At 45.5% G+C, this 17759-nt stretch overlaps 1 protein-coding gene across 3 annotated transcripts in view; it reads left to right on the forward strand.

Moving 5' to 3' along the window:
* Fam168a (family with sequence similarity 168 member A) overlaps nt 1–17747 on the forward strand; it is a 128655-nt gene extending 110908 nt beyond the window's left edge. For 2 of the 3 annotated variants that reach the window (XM_041676318.1, XM_041676316.1), the window contains 4 exons: nt 6402–6544; nt 8625–8799; nt 10040–10170; nt 10655–17746. In XM_041676318.1, the coding sequence (XP_041532252.1) occupies nt 6402–6544; nt 8625–8799; nt 10040–10152 (431 nt within the window). In that variant the 3' untranslated portion in view covers nt 10153–10170; nt 10655–17746. Of the gene's footprint in view, nt 1–6401; nt 6545–8624; nt 8800–10039; nt 10171–10654 lie in introns of all 3 variants that reach the window. The other variant, XM_041676317.1, reaches the window with a different exon arrangement.
* The last annotated feature ends 12 nt before the right edge of the window (nt 17748–17759 follow it).

Here is a 17759-nt window from a genome sequence, read left to right on the forward strand (position 1 = left end):
TCCTCTCCTTGTTCCCCTTGGTCGGGACAGATTTGTTTGTTAGGAAGAAAGGAAAGGGATTGGGGGGGAGGGATTGTTGTTGTTTTTGTTTGTTTGTTTTGTTGAGACAGGGTTTCTCTGTAACTTTGGTGCCTGTCCTGGAACTTGCTCTTGTAGACCAGGCTGGCCTTGAACTCACAGAGATCTGCCTGCCTTTGCCTCCCAAATGCTGGGATTAAAGGCGTGTACCACCATCACCCAGCCAGGAAAGGGAATTTTTAAAATGACATTTTTAGTATAAACACTGTTTTAAGAGGTTCTTCTAGTCATGCAAAAAAAAAAAATGGCTTTGTCATTCAAGAATGATGATCATCTGTGATCATGCCTTCGGGATATCCACAGCAGTGAAGGAGGAGTGCGCCTGGGTCAAGAAGTTGGGTTTGTGAAAGACAATGACTTCATTTTAGGGGAAGGATCAAGGCACAATTGAAGGCTTTGTGTGTCTCTTCCTACCCGCAGGATTTCTGACCTTAGCACTGTTGGCATCTGGGACACATGAGTTTTTTCCTATGCATGGTAGGATGTTTAGCAGTGACTGTAACTTCTCTCTGTTAGATCATTGTCATGGGGCTGGAGAGATGGCTCAGAGGTTAAGAGCATTGCCTGCTTCTTCCAAAGGTCCTGAGTTCAATTCCCAGCAACCACAAGGTGGCTCACAACCATCTGTAATGGGGTCTGGTGCCCTCTTCTGGACTGCAGGCATACACACAGAATATTGTATACATAATAAATGAATGAATGAATAAATAAATAAATAAAGTATCATTGTCACTACCAAAAATGTCTCCAGATAGGGCTCAGTATTCCTCTGTATAAGAAACACTGCCCTAGTTCATGCACACTTTGGGAACATGGTATGACATGGACAGACACCAGTAGCCACATTGGTCATGTTCAGCCTGAGGCTTACTAATGTTGTCACCTTTTCAGCTGATTGGTAACACAGATGACTCCAGTCAGGACCATCATTTAGAAATTGCTGAGTGGAAGAACTTGTGCCTGTGGCAGCTGTTGGGCATTGGAATGACTGGCTTTGGATGTGATGAGCTGATGAGCGCTGGTTTCTGGACTTATGCCAGCAGGAACTGGACAAACCCTTAGCAAAATGTTATAGAAAAGTAACTTACTAGGTAGGCTAGGAAAATTCATTGAATTTGTTTTCTTTTCTTTTAATTACCCAATGTCATTGCTTCTCAGCCTTTTTGCTGAGACCAAGTGTAAAATATCCAGTGTTGGGGCTAGAGACATAGCTCAGCAGTTGAGAGCACTGACTGCTCTTCCAGAGGACCCAGGTTCAATCCCCAACACCCACAAGGCAGCTTACCACCATCTGCAACTCCAGTTCAGGTAACCCAGTGCCCTCTTCTGACCTCTTTGTGTTTTAGGCACAAATATGAGGCCCATACATGCACACAGCTAAATTCATACACATAAAATAAAAACAAATCTTTTATTTTTTATTTATTTATTTTTTTGGATTTTTCGAGACAGGGTTTCTCCGTAGTTTTTGGTTCCTATCCTGGAACTAGCTCTTGTAGACCAGGCTGACCTTGAACTCACAGAGATCCGCCTGCCTCTGCCTCCAGAGTGCTGGCATTAAAGGCGTGCGCCACCACTGCCCAGCAGAACAAATCTTTTAAAATAAATTAAATATCCAATGTCAAGCCTGACACATGCCTATAATCCTACCACGCAGGAGGCAGAGGCAGATAGATCTCTCTGTAAGGTAAAAGCTAGCCTGGTCTACATAGTGATTTTTAGGCTAGCCAAGGTTACATGGTGAGCCCTTTTCTTTAAAAACAACAACAAAACCAATGTTATTTTCTCCTCATTGTCACTGTCCTTACATATCAGCATCTCCTAACCCAGCATGGTGTACCTTTTGTAGATTCTGCTTTCAAAATCAGCCCCTGGTTTAATCAAGATTATAGTCTATAAAGTTTGGGTGGACTTTTATCCTGCTTTGAAATTTCCAAAGATTCAAGAAGGCAGTATGCCCAACGCTGTGTAATTAATATGCCAGCACAGCTGGAAAAAGATAGCTTTCAAACTAGAATTCTACTCCTGACTCTTTTTTTTTTTTGGTTTTTCGAGACAGGGTTTCTCTGTGGTTTTGGAGCCTGTCCTGGAACTCACTCTGTAGACCAGGCTGGTCTCGAACTCACAGAGATCCGCCTGCCTCTGCCTCCCGAGTGCTGGGATTAAAGGCGTGCGCCACCATCGCCCGGCTCCTGCCTCTTTCAAAAGACAAATGAGGTATCATGGTAGCTTAGCAGAAGGCTAAAGCAAGAGGATCACAATTTCAAGGCCAACCTAGGCCACATAGCAACTTTTAGGTCAATCTGAGGTACATAGTGAGAGTTGGTCTCAAAAAGAATAATGAGAGGAATGGCAGCTATAAGAAGTTTTTCCATGTTCCTTAAGTAGAATTGAGTGAACATATTTAAAGTTATATAATGTAAATTGATACATGTGTAGTCCATAAATGTGGATGTACGTGAATAAAGGCACAGTTACTCCAGTGCAGCAGAAAGGGGCCTGGTGTGGAAGATAGCGGACTCTAGTCTTGATTCTATGTGACTGGATAATTCGTGGCTCTGCTTTGGTCAGTAGTCTCTAGAACTGAACACCTTGGACCAGGTCACCTTTAAAGTCTGTGCTAGCTATTGGACTCCTGACCCCTCGCTGTAGAGCTGTGAGCTTCTCACAAAGTCCTCTCCAGCTCCCTCATCAGTGAGCTAGCTCTCAAGGCTTTGCTCGTATCTCTAGGAATAAGGTCCTCATTCCTACAGGGAGGAAGCGTCAGATTGCCTTACCTTCTGTGCTAAAATCTTGTAAAAGTCCCACAGAAATATACAGTAGTTAAATCCTGCTCTCCCCTCTTGGACAGGCTGTCAAGTTTCTAGGTAGGACCAAGATGTATCACTCTTTTTCAAGCAAGTATTATATAAATGGATAAAACGTTTAGAAGGATCGGGATTGTCTGACTCACTCATGCAGGCTCACAAAAGTTCCTCCAAGCATGCAGATTTCGTTGCTTTTTAGTACCACAGTGCTCTCAGGGCACTTTGACAAATTCACACCAATTTAACCAACAGTTGATAACACATGTTCATAATTATGTAACCCTCTTACTTACTCAGTACTTGAGGGTTTAACCACCAACAAGAAAACTGAGGTCAAGACAAGGTTCAGACCTACAGTGTTATTTTGTCCAGAATTTGCCCTGATGTATAAACCTGATGATCAACAAAGCAATTAGTGTAAGGTAGTGGGCTCTACAACTGAAAAAGATTTTTGACAGTGAAGCAGGGTTAAAGAGAGGGCTACAGCAGCTTCATCTTGTCAATGCTTCCATCTGATATAGCCTATAGCTAGGAACCTGAGACAGACAGAGGCGGCTCATAAACAAAACCTCTTCATAAGACAGAGTTGGTACTTCTAGACACAGCCTTTAGTGAAACGGGGATACGAAGGCCAGTACACCAGATGTCCAGTATTGTACTGTAGAGACATTTAACTCAGAAACAGCTTTGCCCAAGGCAACATTAACTGACCTCTGCTCTATGGCTGTAGATATGATGTGCAATTTTGAAAAAATTACTTTCTAAGTTATAGGTTCTTCCTCAGAATAGGTCTCAAATGCCTTTAAGGTATAGCATCCCAAAGTTCCCATTCTGTGACCTTCAGATTTAGCATTCATTTCAAACTAGCCCTCCAGTTGGGTCTAAATTTATTTGAGTAAAAACCCATAGGATATTTTTGCAACAAACCCAACAGCTTCTTTTACTTAGTAGATGCACAAAGTAGTAAACCCTAACTTTTATGATATCTAAGCCCAGGATATTAGCCTAGATTTTCAGTGTTCCCCAGGGGTATGGACAGGGTGAAGATGATGTCCTCATAGATGTCCTACTGAAGTACTAAAGACTTAGAATGTTAACATCAAAATGCCCTCTGAAATGATCTAGTCCAACTGAAGATATTTCCAATATAAGAAGCTGACTTGAAAGGGTTTCAGGAAAAAGGCCCGAGCTTGGGTGGTTTCTGCAGCCTTAGGAAGCTCCTCCTGCCCCTGATGAGTCGCATCATGGTTACAGCATGCTTCTGTGTGCAATCTCTCTGTTAGCATCTCTCATCTCTGAAGTTCTCATGGTAGAGATCTCTAAGATCTGGAGTTCTGCCTCCCATCCCAAACATCTAGAGATGCAAAGCAGGCTATAACCAGCCATGGCTGTTTAGATATTGATTTATATTTTGAGTGTGTATGTCTTGTCTAATAACATGAAGGGGGGGAAACATTCTCCATAAGGTTATTCTCATATATGGAAACTAGATTCTTTTTTTAAACAAATCATTTTTATTATTTTATTATATCTATTTTTAAGATGTATTTATTTATTATGAATACAGTGTTCTGCCTGTGTGTATGCATACAGGCCAGAAGAGGGTACCAGACCTCATTACAGATGTTGTGAGCTACCATGTGGTTGCTGGGAATTGAACTCAGGACCTCTGGAAGAACAGCCAGTGCTCTTAACCACTGAGCCATCTCTCCAGCCCTCAGGAACCAAATTCTACTGCATTCTCCTAGAACTTTTTGATTCTCTGCAGAGGAACAGCCCACTTTGTAATGTGGTTGCTTTTGTGGCTTAGATGACGTGGTACGCCTTCCCTGAGAAAGCTAGAAAGTCCAGAGCATGTTCTCCAGGCACATTTAAAAACAAAACAAAAGCTGCTCGTATTATTGGCTTGTTAAAGAATCATAAAATTTTAGAATCTTGGAGTCCTGGAGTTTGTGTTGCAATTTGGAACAGACCACAGCCAAGCTCTTGCCTCTTGTAGTTTTTTATTATTATTATTATTATTATTATTATTATTATTATTTATGCATACAGTGTTCAGCCTCCAAGTATACCTGCAGGCCAGAAGAGGGCACCAGATCTCATTATAGATGGTTGTGAGCCACCATGTGGTTGCTGGGAATTGAACTCAGGACCTCCGGAAGAACAGTCAGTGTTCTTAACCTCTGAGCCATCTCTCCAGCCCCCCTCTTGTAGTTTTTAAGAGCAGTCCATGATCATATGCCCCACGAGAGGAAGCTTACTACTGCCTCTATGTAGTGAGAGAGAAACAGCCTGTTTACAGAGGCCCAGTCAGTTCCCATGCTGCTTGTGATCACTGCTCTGTAGGTGATGCATCTGGAGACAGTGGCCTCTGATTCATAGTGTCCTATACACACATAGTGTCCTATACACACATAGTGTCCCGTACACACAGTGTCCTATACACACACAGTGTCCTATACACACATAGTGTCCTATACACACATAGTGTCCCGTACACACAGTGTCCTATACACACATAGTGTCCTATACACACATAGTGTCCTATACACACATAGTGTCCTATACACACACAGTGTCCCATACACACACAGTGTCCCATACACACACAGTGTCCCATACACACACAGTGTCCCATACACACACAGTGTCCTATACACACACAGTGTCCTATACACACACAGTGTCCTATACACACACAGTGTCCTATACACACACAGTGTCCCGTACACACACAGTGTCCCATACACACAGTGTCCTATACACACATAGTGTCCTATACACACACAGTGTCCCATACACACAGTGTCCTATACACACATAGTGTCCCGTACAGTGTCCGATACACACATAGTGTCCTATACATAGTGTCCTATACACACATAGTGTCCCGTACACACAGTGTCCTATAACACATAGTGTTCCATACATACATAGTGTCCTATACACACATAGTGTCCCGTACACACATAGTGTCCTATACACACATAGTGTCCCATACACACATAGTGTCCCATACACACAGTGTCCTATACACACATAGTGTCCCGTACACACAGTGTCCTATACACACATAGTGTTCCATACATACATAGTGTCCTATACACACATAGTGTCCCGTACACACAGTGTCCTATACACACATAGTGTCCCGTACAGTGTCCGATACACACATAGTGTCCTATACATAGTGTCCTATACACACATAGTGTCCCGTACACACAGTGTCCTATACACACATAGTGTTCCATACATACATAGTGTCCTATACACACATAGTGTCCCGTATAGATGAGAGCCCTGAAACTCAGAGAAATAAGATGCCCAAATCATGCTTGCAGCCCTGTTCACCAGAACTGAGGAAGCAGGGACCACAGCTCTGTGGGTAAAGCCTGTTCCTTGTCAGTCCTCATCTGTGTTTCCAGCTGTTTGAGGAATTCTTACTGGGGACCTGCTGCCTTCAAGCATTGCTGTTCTGCCTACTAACTAGAGGTCTCTTTTATTGCCTTGGTACAGGATATACTTCAGGGACACCATACAAGGTCCCACCGACCCAGAGTAATACTGCTCCACCCCCCTACTCCCCATCACCCAATCCCTATCAGACGGCCATGTATCCAATCAGAAGTGCCTACCCCCAGCAGAATCTGTATGCCCAGGTAGGTACACATGGAGGAGCTCTTCTGCAGGAGCTTCCAGCAAGGGTGGGTGGCATGGGACGAGGAAGAGAAAAGAGAGTCCATGGGTCCAGCTGTCATCACTGTAGTGTCACTAAGGAATATTCCCGCAACACTGCCCACTTTGCCCCACTCCCAGAGGGTGAAGAATGAAGTCAGTTAGATTACCAGAGCCTCAAACGTCAGAGGACCATTAGAAATGATCTGGCTCAGCTCCTTTGTTGGACAAGTAGAGAACCTGAGACTGCAGAGGAGAAAGGCTGGTCTAAGGTCACACCGAGTTATTGGCTGGGTCAGGTTATGCTATTACTTGTGTTGATCTCCCCTCTTTTAATCTCACACCTCCCTTTCTTTGATAAAATCAATGAGCCAAGTAGGAGAGAGAAAGAAAAGGAAAAAAAAAAAAAACAGTGTCTGCTACCGGTGCCCTCTGTGGTTCTGTAGTGTTTTAGTGGTCCATTTGGGTTTCTCCTGCTGGAGAATGTGTGCAGCTGAGGGGAGGCAAGAGGGAACTGTTTGAGACTCCAGCCTGACCATGGTCCATCCTCTGAAGTGACGGTTCTACATGAGGTCTAAGTGGTAATGAGTCTTTAAACTTTGGAGTTTAAAAACCAGCTTTGTTGCTGGGCGGTGGTGGCACACACCTTTAATCCCAGCACTCAAGAGACAAAGTCAGGTGGATCTTTGAATTTGAGACCAGCCTGATCTACAGAGCAAGTTCCAGGACAGCCAGGACTACATAGAGAAACCCTGTCTTGGGAAAAAAGCAAAAACAAAACTAGCTATGTTGCTTGAGAGATGGTTTGGTGATTAAGAGCACTTGCTGTTATTGCAGAGGACCTGGATTTGATTCCCAACACCTGCATTGCAGCTCATACTCATCTGTAACTCTAGTTCAAGGTACACAGTGCTCTCTACTGGCCTCCATGCAAGTGGTACACAGACATACATGAAGGCAAAACACACATACTCGCACACATTTGAATATATATATATATTAAACAACTAATAGAAAATATTTTTTTAACTAGCTATGTTGCAGAGTATACTACAAAACTGGGACATGACAACATATGCCTTTAATCCCAGTATTGGGAAGAAGTTCAAGTCATTCTCAGCTACATATTGAGTTCAAGGCCAGTCTACCTGGAAAAGAAAAGATAAATAAGAAACAGGAGACTTGAATCAACTTTTCTCAAGTATGGCATAGTATCTTAGCCTCTGGGGCTAAGGTGAGACTTTGATTATTTACTATTGACTTAGTCTCAGATGCTTTTATCTGCTCCCACACTCGGGAGGCCCATGAATGCAGCACCAGGAAGAGCCGTGTGATCTGGGAAGGGAACCATCACTTCAGAACACTGCCTTCAGAGGTACCTTGCTACCCAATAATGACAAAACGAACACAAACAACAGCATTCACAACAGTGGTGAATGCCATTAATAATGCATCTGCCTGTGTGGCAGTGTTTTGGTGTCCCCGTGCTGAGAAACGACTATATTCCTTACTGATAAATTAGGGGCAGGTTATGGTAGTGTCTTGGAATCAAATTTTTTGATTTTTTTTCCCTTGGGTTTTTTGAGACAGGGTTTTTCTGTAGTTTTGGAGCCTGTCCTGGAACTAGCTCTTGTAGACCAGGCTGGCGTCTGACTCCCAGAGATCCTCCTGCCTCTGCCTCCTGAGTGCTGGGATTAAAGGCGTGTGTAACCAGAGATCCTCCTGCCTCTGCCTCCTGAGTGCTGGGATTAAAGGCGTGTGTAACCAATACCTGGCAAATTTTGAAAAATTTCAATGTTAAAGCCAAGGCTTAAAGGGAGAAAAGCTCTTACTACTAAAAATTCATAGCCACTCTAGGGGTGTAAGCGAGAGGGCCTTATTTTTCAGATCAAGCTAAATCACAGCAGTGAACTAATTGCAGAGTGAGACAGAGCAGAGCCCCAGCCTACACTTGTGTCCCTAGGCCAGAGCTTCTCTTACCTGGTTGCTCCCCACCCACCATCTCTTCTCTTCATCCTTCCTACTCTCTCCAAGAACTCATCTGACCTTAGCCTCTCTTCCCAGGGAGCCTACTACACACAGCCCGTGTATGCCGCCCAGCCCCATGTCATCCACCACACTACAGTTGTCCAGCCCAACAGCATTCCCTCTGCCATCTACCCAGCTCCTGTTGCTGCCCCCAGAACCAACGGTGTGGCCATGGGCATGGTGGCAGGAACCACCATGGCAATGTCAGCAGGTAAGGGCAACATCTGCCGAAGAATCCTTTGCTCTCTTTCAGGAATTCCTCACACTGGAGAACAGTCATGGAATTGGCTGCAGCCCAGCATGGGAAATTATGTGCCAGGCTAGAGGGTTTTCCAGGAAGCCAAAGAGAAGATGCTCTAAAATTTAGAAATTTAGAGTATAATTTAAAGTCTAAATTATTTGAAGGGATAAGGAAGATGGCACACAAGATGGGTATATTGAGCAAGGCCTTGAATAATGGGTGAATGGAGGCCAAGCAGAGAAATGAAAGTGGGAAGGGAAGTAGACGCAGAAGGATCAAAGTGTGGTGTATTCATAGGATAGAAAAGGTTTAAGGCGTGTAAGAAATGGGGAGGGGACGGGAGAGAGGAAGGGTGGCTGGCACGGCTGGTGAGGACATGATTGTCGAGAGGCTTGAATGCTTTCGGGTGAGGGAGCTAACAGCTGCAGTAGGGGAGAAATAGGGTAGGGTTTGAACTGACTGTGGGCTGGATTGGGAGAGATGTTAACAGTAGGCCTCCAGTGACAGCAGGGGGCCCAGGTGGAGAGACAGGAGTCTGCCCTTAAGGAGCACAGGGGATAAAGGTGGGAAGTGTAGCCTTAGAAATAATTGGCACTGCCATGTAGGGCGTAAAGATCCGAGATGTGACCACATGGTTGCTCAGTACACAGGAAGCTGCTAGTTATTTGCTCAGTGCCAGCCTGATTAAGGTCCTGGGAAGGAAAGATCCCTAAGGAAGAGCCTTGCCCTTAAATACCTAGGTGAGCACATGTAGAAGAGAGAACCAGGAAAGATAATCCAGGTGAGCATATGTAGAAGACAGAACCAGGAAAGGTAATCCAGGTGAGCACATGTAAAAGAGAGAACCAGGAAAGATAATCCAGGTGAGCATATGTAGAAGACAGAACCAGGAAAGATAATCCAGGTGAGTATATGTAGAAGACAGAACCAGGAAAGATAATGGTTTCCACACGTGTATGCAGTAAGAGAAGCATGCAAATGAAAGAGGGATTTCCTAAGAGTAATTCTGTCTTCCAGCATCCCAAAAGACTCCTCACCCTAAGGAGTGGAAGCCTGGCAAGGTGGAGAAGGACAGTGCTCACCAGGCAGTCCAGGGTGGTGGGGGCATGGACAGGAAGAACAGCCATGTAAAAGCCTTTTCCTCCTCTCCATCCTGTACCCAGGTTATGGGTTAGAGCTTACTCAGGTTTCCTCCTCTCTCTATGCCCAGGTACCCTGCTGACCACACCCCAGCACACTGCAATTGGGGCACACCCTGTCTCCATGCCCACGTACAGGGCCCAAGGAACCCCTGCATACAGCTATGTGCCCCCGCACTGGTAAAGCCTGCAACCTGTCCAAGTAAGTAGGGCCAGGGATGGGGAGAAGGGAAGGGACACATGCAGGAACTCTCTCAAAGTCCTGGCTTGAATCTGGAGCACAGGCGTTACAGAAGCAGGCAACAGTCACCACTTGTTACCTGTTCCGGGTTCTTTAATGTCACTCTTAATATCAGCTATTACTTTACAAATGTTACAGCCCTCGTAGTTTTTAACTCATGGGTCTTTAACTCTGTTTTTTAGATACACAGTTCAAAATCACTCAGCCAATTAGACTGAGCAGCGGCTTTGTCCTCTGTTATTGAATTCTGTGCTCTTTGTGGTCTTCAGATGTCTTTAACTAGAGACTCGGTTCTTCAAATGAAGTCTGGTCTAAATCATATACCAGCTTTGATGTTAGACCCCAGCTTCCTCACTGTCGTCAGCAGCTCTGGGAGGCATGGAGGGCTTAGGGAAGGGGCCCTGTGGCGCCTCACTCTCTCTAACAGTGTTCCTTCCTCCCCCAGACCTGGAGTCACATTGTATGCAACTACTCAAGTCTTACACCGGTGCTGGAGCAGTCCCCTAGCAGCACCACCTCTATTTGCAAGAAGAGACAACGGAAGTGCAAGGGTCACTTTATGCATCTTTAATGATTTTTATTTTTATTTTTGGTTTTTGTAAAAGCTGCTTTTTCTAATCTAGGAGCCTCCCCTTCGCGCCTCCCCCTCGTGCCTCCCTCTTAGCCACTGCCCTCCCGACTCTATCCCTCTTCCTACCTGACCAGGCCCAGTCCTCTCTGCACTTCTTTCCTTCCCTGAGCATCCTGTCCCTGCAATCCGTCTAGTAGCAGGCAGAGAGTGAGGTTTATTGCAATGGCTCATCTAAAGGCTATATTTCATTTGGAGAACATAATAGATGTGGCCTTCAGGTCTGGGGTAGGAACTTGGAGCTGTTGAGAAGGCCACATCTCTGTCAGATCGTCATTTTGCTGAAGCAAGATTACTTCAAATACAAAGAAATATCTTCTAAGAGCCATTGCAAAAGACCAAGAACAAGCCCACCTGGTTATGTAGGAATGTTGTCAGCAGCTTCACGTCCCCAGGCCCAGAACCTGGGAAAGCAGAGAATTTGGGGAAGGGTGAAGGGAGGGAGGACACTGGGGAAGTAGTGTGGAAAAGGGGCGAGAGGGTGCTCAGCTCTGGTTTGAAAGGTCTCTGGCCATATTGCTGGCCTGGACCTTCTGATTTGCACAGTGATGTTAGCTGACCTGGCACTTCCTCCAGAGATGCTATGACCTCAGACCTGCCAAACACTTGCATGGTGGTGGGATCCCAGCATCCAGAGGCTTCAGAAAGCCAGGTGCCTGCATAATCCCACCTTCAGCCTGAACCTCATGGACCCACTCAAGGGGCTTTCTCCTCAGAGAGTGGCATTTCTCTCCCTTGCCCTTCTGCCCTTCCCAGTGCCGGGGTGCACATGTCTGTTCATGGGGCCGGCATGCAGGCCAAGCTCTTGGTTACCTTCTGCCACTTCACGGCCAAAGTGAAGGAACCACATTCCAGGAGGGAGCTGGCAGTTCTGAAGGTCAGGTTAGTGAAGGAAAACAATAGCAATAATCATTTCATACTCATGGAACTGAAGGAACCTTAGCATTCATCATCTCGTCCATTCCCCTATTTGACAGATGAAGAAACTGAGGCCCAGAGAAGCAGAAGGACTTCTCTGAACCTTATAGTAAATTAGCATTAAATGCAGCCTTCCTACTTACTGGCATTTTGCCTACAAAAATTTAGCAAGGGATGGATTGGCTTGGCTTTGTAAAAATTAAGTCAGCAGTGTCCACATCTGGTGAGCTCTGGCCTCTGGGCTTCTTCCTGCTATTTTCCCTCATGCACTCTAAAGGTGAGGGATTGAAGACTAGGCAGAGGCCACAAAGGGCAAAGGGCAGGAAGAGAAACTGCATTTGGAAAGCCTGTGACGACATCTGGAATGTTTATCCTGCACCTGACTCCACCTCTAGGAAAAAAAGCAAGTGGGCTGGCCGGAAGGGGCTATGCACTTAGGAGAGTAGTCCTTTATCCCAAGAAGAGAAGAATGGGAACCACCAAAAACGGAAGACCAAGCAGATACAACCACATCTGGGAGAAGAAGAGGGACCCCTGAGACAAGGAAGCCCTTCCTAGTCTTAGCCAGGAAATGGATTGGCCAGCCACTTTCCTGTGCCCAACTAGCCAAGCCAATAGCCTCACTGGGTGGAATAGGAGTATCTTGTTGTGTAAAATTGGTTCACTGGTAACACCTGAGACTCAAACTATTTCATTTCAAATTGATGTGAACTTGAACATCACCTTCCTCCTATTTCCCGTGTTCCCTGAAGGAAACAAAAAAATGGAAGCCCTTGAGCTAGAACGAGCTCAGAAACAGTCTGACTGTTTCCAGGAATTCGGAGTCCATCAGCATCCATGGCAGAGAGCCAGAAGTTAGGGCTTCTGCCTGCCCGGCCTTCTGGGAGCTTCAGGACCAGGAGAAGACACGGCTGTTCTGGGTACTGACAAGGTTTTCTTTTAAGACAAAGTTTTCCATTGTTGGTCCGCTTTTTACAATGCCTCCTTCTACCTTCATTGGTTTTGTAGAGGTGGATGAAGGTTGCTATAGATTATGTCTTAAATGTTTGAAAAATGCCAGAATAATAATGGTGGTAATGATTATAGAATACATGTGTCAGGCGCTTCACAGATGTTAAAGCATTTTACGACTGATGCCCTGGCCAAGGGCAAGCAGCAGGGTCAGCTCTCCCACCTACTTGACAAATGTGAAAACAGTTCTAGAAGTGAACTGTACGCTGGAATCCTGGCAGGTTTCCTAGACCCAGTGGCCTTCAGATGACCTGGTAGAAGAAAAAAAGAGAGAGACCTAGGAATGGCCTCTTAATATTTGTTCTTTACACATCAGTAAGTAAACACTGTGACCCTCACAGTTCATGGGGTTTGTCCCTGAGATGAAGGCATGATGCCTGCTGTTTAATTCATAGAGAATCCAAGACTCAGAAAAGTCCCATGTGTGACTTTCTGGTAAGGAATCCCCTGCTGGCTGTAGTCTCTCCAAGCCTGATCCACACATGGGCTCATGTTCTGAAGCATCTATGCTCTGTACCTCATATTAGACCTAGTCTGTGGATTCAGGATCAGAAAGACCCCAAGGTGAAAATCAAGTGTTGACATGCTGTAGTATAGAGAAACCAGACCAATTAACCTTTCTCAGTAAGAGCACAAGAGCCCCAGTTCAGCTGGCCTCTCACTTTTGTTTGACAGAGATCAACAAGCCTGGCCAAGCTTGAGGAGGGAACCATGGCAAACAGACTGAACCCCAGAACGCAGTGTGTGTGTACCTTGGGTTAGGTGAACACAGCTCTAGCAAGGGTGCCCTAGGTATCATTTGAGGATTCTGGATGGCCCCAGTGGTCAAGGTAGATGAGGCCAAAGCTGTAAAGGGCCCCTTATCATAGGACAAGGCACACTGGCATCACCACACACACACACACACACACACGCACGCACGCATGCACGCACGCACGCACCTTGTTGACACCCCTCCCTCCCCCAATACAAAGCTGAGGTAGAGGTGGATCTGTTCACCAGCCTTCCTTGGTGCCATTTGATCATCTTCATCGGCCCTGGGCCAGAAAGTTTGGGTCTGAGAATTGGACTACTCCCAGTGAGTAAAAGCCTGCAAGTCTCTTGCCATGCTTTCGAAACAACAAGTTCTTCCTATGAGATAAAATTCTTTTTCCTTCTTGATATCCTGACAGTGACTCTGACGTGCATACCCCTCTTCCCTGAATATTCATCAGGGACACACAATCTATCTGTCCAGACCTCTTTTTGTACATAAAGTACTTTGACACTGATTGCCAAAACCTCTACTTTAAAGATACAGGCGGGGGTCATCATGCTCTGAAGGGATGAGAGACTTGCCAGAGGACACATAGCTCATAAGTACAAGAGCCAAGACTTGATCCTCTGTTCCTCTGCTGCCTCCTGCTGGGTCTCTAGTGTAAGCATGCTTGAAGAAGGAAAGGACTATGTGTGCCCACAGAGGAAGCGTTTATGGAGACTTGGGAGAGCTCCCATTTTTCAGCTGAGCAGATTTTTGAGAATTTCTTCTTTAGGCCGAGACTTGTATGGGCCCTGGGGACCTAGAGGTAAATCCAGCAGAGAAGTTGCCACAAAAGACCTAACTCAAAACACCAAACGTGACACTGCCCAGTACTAAAGATGATTGGGGACAGTATCTTTGAGCAAGGAGTCTTGCCTGCACGTTGGCTCTCTTGACTCCTATCCAGATCCAACAAGGCAGTTCAAGGGGACGTGGCATAAGTGTGAACTTCTGAAACACATTCGACTGGAGTCCTCATGCTTGCTCCTCCAGTGAGAACCAGGTCCTAGAAAGGCTAACTAGGCTCCATATGACCCAGTATTTCCTGGCCATCTAGATGGTTCCATGGTTGAGACCTAGAGGTTTCTTTGGAAGGCTTGATGCTCTGTCCTGAATAGCCTTCAGAAATGAGCCATGGGAGCATCAAAGGATAAGTCTCATGGTCACCAATTCTGGCATCATAGTGTGCAGACATGACAGGTCAAACAAGGCACATCAAATATCTTGCCCTGCTCTGGCTGGATCCATCATTATTATCCCAGGTGTGACTCATTCAGTGAGCTCTGCCTCTCCATCTTGTGTTAATCACATCACTGCTGATTATGTGGCCCCCATACTTGTCAAACTTGGGACTCTAGAGAAGGGCAGCCAGGGTCGGAATGGACAAAGGGGAACAAATCAATGAAGAAACTTAGCCAGGTTTCTACCCTATTCCATCTCCTAGAAAAAGCACTCATGAATTTGGTATTATGTGGTTCCAGAACTCAGTCTTTGACATTCCCAGCAGGCCAACTCCAACATTCCATGGCCAGACTTGCCTGGGCCAGACTTGGGTCCCATTCCCTCAGTTTCTCCAGCAGGTATTTCTTAATTAAGAAACTGTTGATGCCAGTCAGAAAGCCAGCCAAGAACACAGGAGTTGAAACTGGTTGCCACAGAGCCAAAGAGGGACATAACAGCACCTGCTTCACTGTGGCTGCTACGTCAGTAGTCCTTAGGTATCCCTGGTGTGGCAGTGTGTCCCTTCATCCATTCCAGCCTGAGAACAGATAAAGCAGCTTTACAGATAGCAGCCCACAGGAATCAAGCCAGTGAAATCTGCTTTGGGCTAAACCCAGCATCCTCTATCCTTGACCCCAGCTCAGCCATCCTCCACGTGCACAAAAATCAAACTGAAGAGTAGGACTGGCCCAGAGACCTCAGGTCAGCCAGATCGACTGGATCTGTCTTGTGAACCATGCTCTTTACAAGGTGAGGCAAGACTAGGCCTCCTGCACCTTGAAGTTGTCTTTAATCTTTGAAGGCCCAGGGCCTGTCCCCTTCCTGTCTTGAAGGCATCTGATCCCTTTCATATCACATGACAGAGAAGCTTGTTCTCATGGCATGTAACATCCCTGCGAAGAGAGCGTTGTGTATGATTTTGTATTTTTTATTCATTTTAACCTACAAGTTGGAATCTAATTTTTAAATTTTATTGGAACTCACATTTTAAAAATAAAAACATTAAAAATAATAATTATTATAATAATAAACCTTTGACCGGTGTCTTCCAAGTAGCTTGATCAAATAACTTATAGGCGTGTTCAGAGCCTGGAGGTAAAAACTGGAAAGCCCTGTGACCACACTTGTGTGTGTGAAGTGTACATCTGGCTTTGTTGACTTGGATTCCTTTGAGTTTTGCTTTGTTTTGAAGATCAGATAGTGATCAGTCTGAAAGGTTGAAGCCAAGAGTTTGTAACTATATGATATTTACTGTAAGCTGTAGAACACTCAACTATTAAAAAATGTTTCCAAAAAAAAAAAACCCCAACATGTGGTTCTTGGGTGAAGGCCACACAGATAGCCTTGGGCTAGTGAGCCCTGCACTTCTCTCCCAGACAACTCTCAGTTTTTTGGGGTTTGTTTTGCTTTAAGATGTTCTTGTATACATCTGGAACCTCAGTGCTTTGGAGGCTAGGGTAGGAGTGCAACATGAAGGCTTTGTCTCTAAGCCTGGGAAGATGCTCAGTGGTTAGAACACTGTTACTCACAGAGGGCCAGTGCTTCACAACCATCTGCAGCTCCTATTCCAAAGGATCCTGTGTGTTCTGGTCTCTGGGGCACCAGGCACACGTGGTGCACTTACACGCAAGCATTCATACACAAAATTCCATACATGCATGAGAGAGAGATTCTGTGCTGTGTCTTCTTGGGACTATGGGTCAGGCAGTGAATGGGCACTGTGGAGTGTCATTAGCACCTGGGCCAATGTGGTAGAAACCAGGAGAAGCTGCTAAAGAACTGACATGTAATCAGGCTGGAGGAAGGGGAAAACTAAAATCAAAACCCCGCTCTTTGTCGAGTGTCTTGTGGCTGCTGCTTGCCCCTTGCTTCTGCTTGTTGATCTCTGAGGTCCTCACGCTCTGCGGCCAAGAGAAGCTCTGCTATTTTCCCATGTGGAGGAAAGAAGGGCCTTAACTAAGGGAAAGCTGAAATTCATACTTTGTCTAGTTTCAGAATCCATGTTCTGCCCATCTCAGTGGAGGTGGTTTCTTTTCTCTCTCCTCTCTCTCTTTTTTAATATTTTCTGAGACATTTTCTCTGTGTAGCTTGGAACCTGTCCTGGAACTCGCTCTCTAGACCAGGCTGGCCTCAAACTCAGAGATCTGCCTGGGATTAAAAATGTGCCCCACCAACCAGCTATGAGGTGGATAGAGCCTTCTCTCAAGCAGTGAGACCACCAAGGGGGACCATTAAAATCCACAGGGCCTCATACAAGCAGTCATTAAGAACTCTTTTTTCCCTGCTGTACATTTGAATCTTCTGTCCCTCCCTGCTAATGCTGCTCAAGCTTTGTCTTAAACTACTTCTCTATTGTGAAGGCACCATAACCAAGGGAACGTACAGAAGATAACCATCATGGTGGGGAGTGTGGAACTGGAGCAGTAAGTAGTTTATCCAAAAGTAGGAGGCAGGCAGAGAGAGACAGGAGCTACCTAGGAATGGAATGGGCTTTTGTAACCTCAGAGCCCACCCCCAGTGACCATTTCCTCCAACAAGGCCATACCTCCTAATCCTTCTCAAACAATGGCACCAAGTGGGGACCAAGCATTCAAATGAATGAGCCTTAGGGGCCGTTCTCATTCACAACACAACAGGGGTTCTTGAGCCATCCAGCCATCTTTCTTTCTCAGGGCCTGGTCTTGACAATCCATGTTCCACAGCTCAACGTGTTCAGTTGTAGAAAAAACTGGCCTAGGACTGGAGAGATGGCTCAGCGGTTAAGAGCATTGCCTGCTCTTCCAAAGGTCCTGAGTTCAATTCCCAGCAACCACATGGTGGCTCACAACCATGTGTGATGAGGTCTGGTGCCCTCTTCTGGTCTGCAGACATACAGACAGAATATTGTATACATAATTAAGAAATATTTTTTTTAGAAAGTGTGCCACAGACTACCAGGAAAGATGTGTGTATGTGTGTGTGTGTGTGTGTGTG

Source organism: Microtus oregoni, unplaced genomic scaffold (genome assembly GCF_018167655.1).
Source record: "Microtus oregoni isolate MIOR12 unplaced genomic scaffold, Mior012 000027F_ref0000203, whole genome shotgun sequence".
In the NCBI taxonomy this organism is placed as follows: domain Eukaryota; kingdom Metazoa; phylum Chordata; class Mammalia; order Rodentia; family Cricetidae; genus Microtus; species Microtus oregoni.